The 879-nt window shown below is 36.9% G+C and overlaps 1 protein-coding gene across 2 annotated transcripts in view; it reads right to left on the bottom strand.

The window, feature by feature from the left end:
* The window catches only part of LOC104777676 (probable carboxylesterase 2), a 3,946-nt gene extending 3,458 nt beyond the window's left edge, over positions 1-488 (bottom strand). For both annotated transcript variants that reach the window (XM_019243869.1, XM_010501970.2), the window contains exon 1: positions 412-488. In XM_019243869.1, coding sequence (XP_019099414.1) covers positions 412-455 — 44 coding nt within the window. In that variant the 5' untranslated portion in view covers positions 456-488. The remainder of the gene's footprint in view (positions 1-411) is intronic.

Genomic DNA, 879 nt, shown 5'->3' with positions numbered 1-879 from the left:
ACCGATAGTTTGACAAACCGAACCAAATCACTGAAACTCCCGGTTTTTATTTCAACATCAATCCCGACCGAACCGTAAAATATTAAATAAGTCAACTTAAACCGGATTCGTTACCTGTAACTGACAGAGACGGCGATGACGTTAGCCTGAGCGACGAGGTTGTTCACAGTGGTATGGTAACAAGGAAACGAAGCGGAGGCGATGAGAAACGCACCGCCATGGAAATAAAACACGAGAGGAAGCTTCTGACCGGGTTGAACCGATTCAGGTCGATAGATTCTAGCGGATAAACCGGTTTTGGGATCGATGATGATATCTTTAGACAATACACGGATTTCTTGATCTAAACCAGGAGGACAAACTTCGGTTCCAGCTAGTCTCTCTATCTTTCCATCGCTATGGACAACTAACCATGGAAGTAGCTCCAACGGGACTTGATTCTTCTTAGACTCCATGGAAGTGAAAAAAGAGAGTTAAGCTTTTGATGTATATGTTTTTTTTTTTTTTTTTTTTTTTTTTTTTTTTTTTTTGAAAATGTTGATGTATATGTTTGGTAGACAAATAAAAATGGGGAGAGATAGATAGGGAGAGGGAGTCAATATATGACTTTTTGATTAAAAATTAATTTTCGAAATAATGATAGGCTGTAATTTAAAAGAAATCATTGAATTTTAATTTGATTAGGTGACTTAAAAGTGATCAACGTGTTTGTTCATTTTGACTAAAAATTGAATGATGCCACCAACGAACTAAAAAGTCATATAATATTCAGTCTAACTGGTGACGTACCAGAGATCAGGAATTAGCGATAAGAAAATAATAGTACAATTCATTGATTGAAGTTGGAACCTCTAGGGCATTTCACCACTGCACATAACG

This window comes from Camelina sativa, chromosome 3, assembly GCF_000633955.1.
Source record: "Camelina sativa cultivar DH55 chromosome 3, Cs, whole genome shotgun sequence".
Classification (NCBI taxonomy): domain Eukaryota; kingdom Viridiplantae; phylum Streptophyta; class Magnoliopsida; order Brassicales; family Brassicaceae; genus Camelina; species Camelina sativa.
Note: the sequence above shows the minus strand (reverse complement) of the source record. Positions and strands in the feature narration are given on the sequence as shown.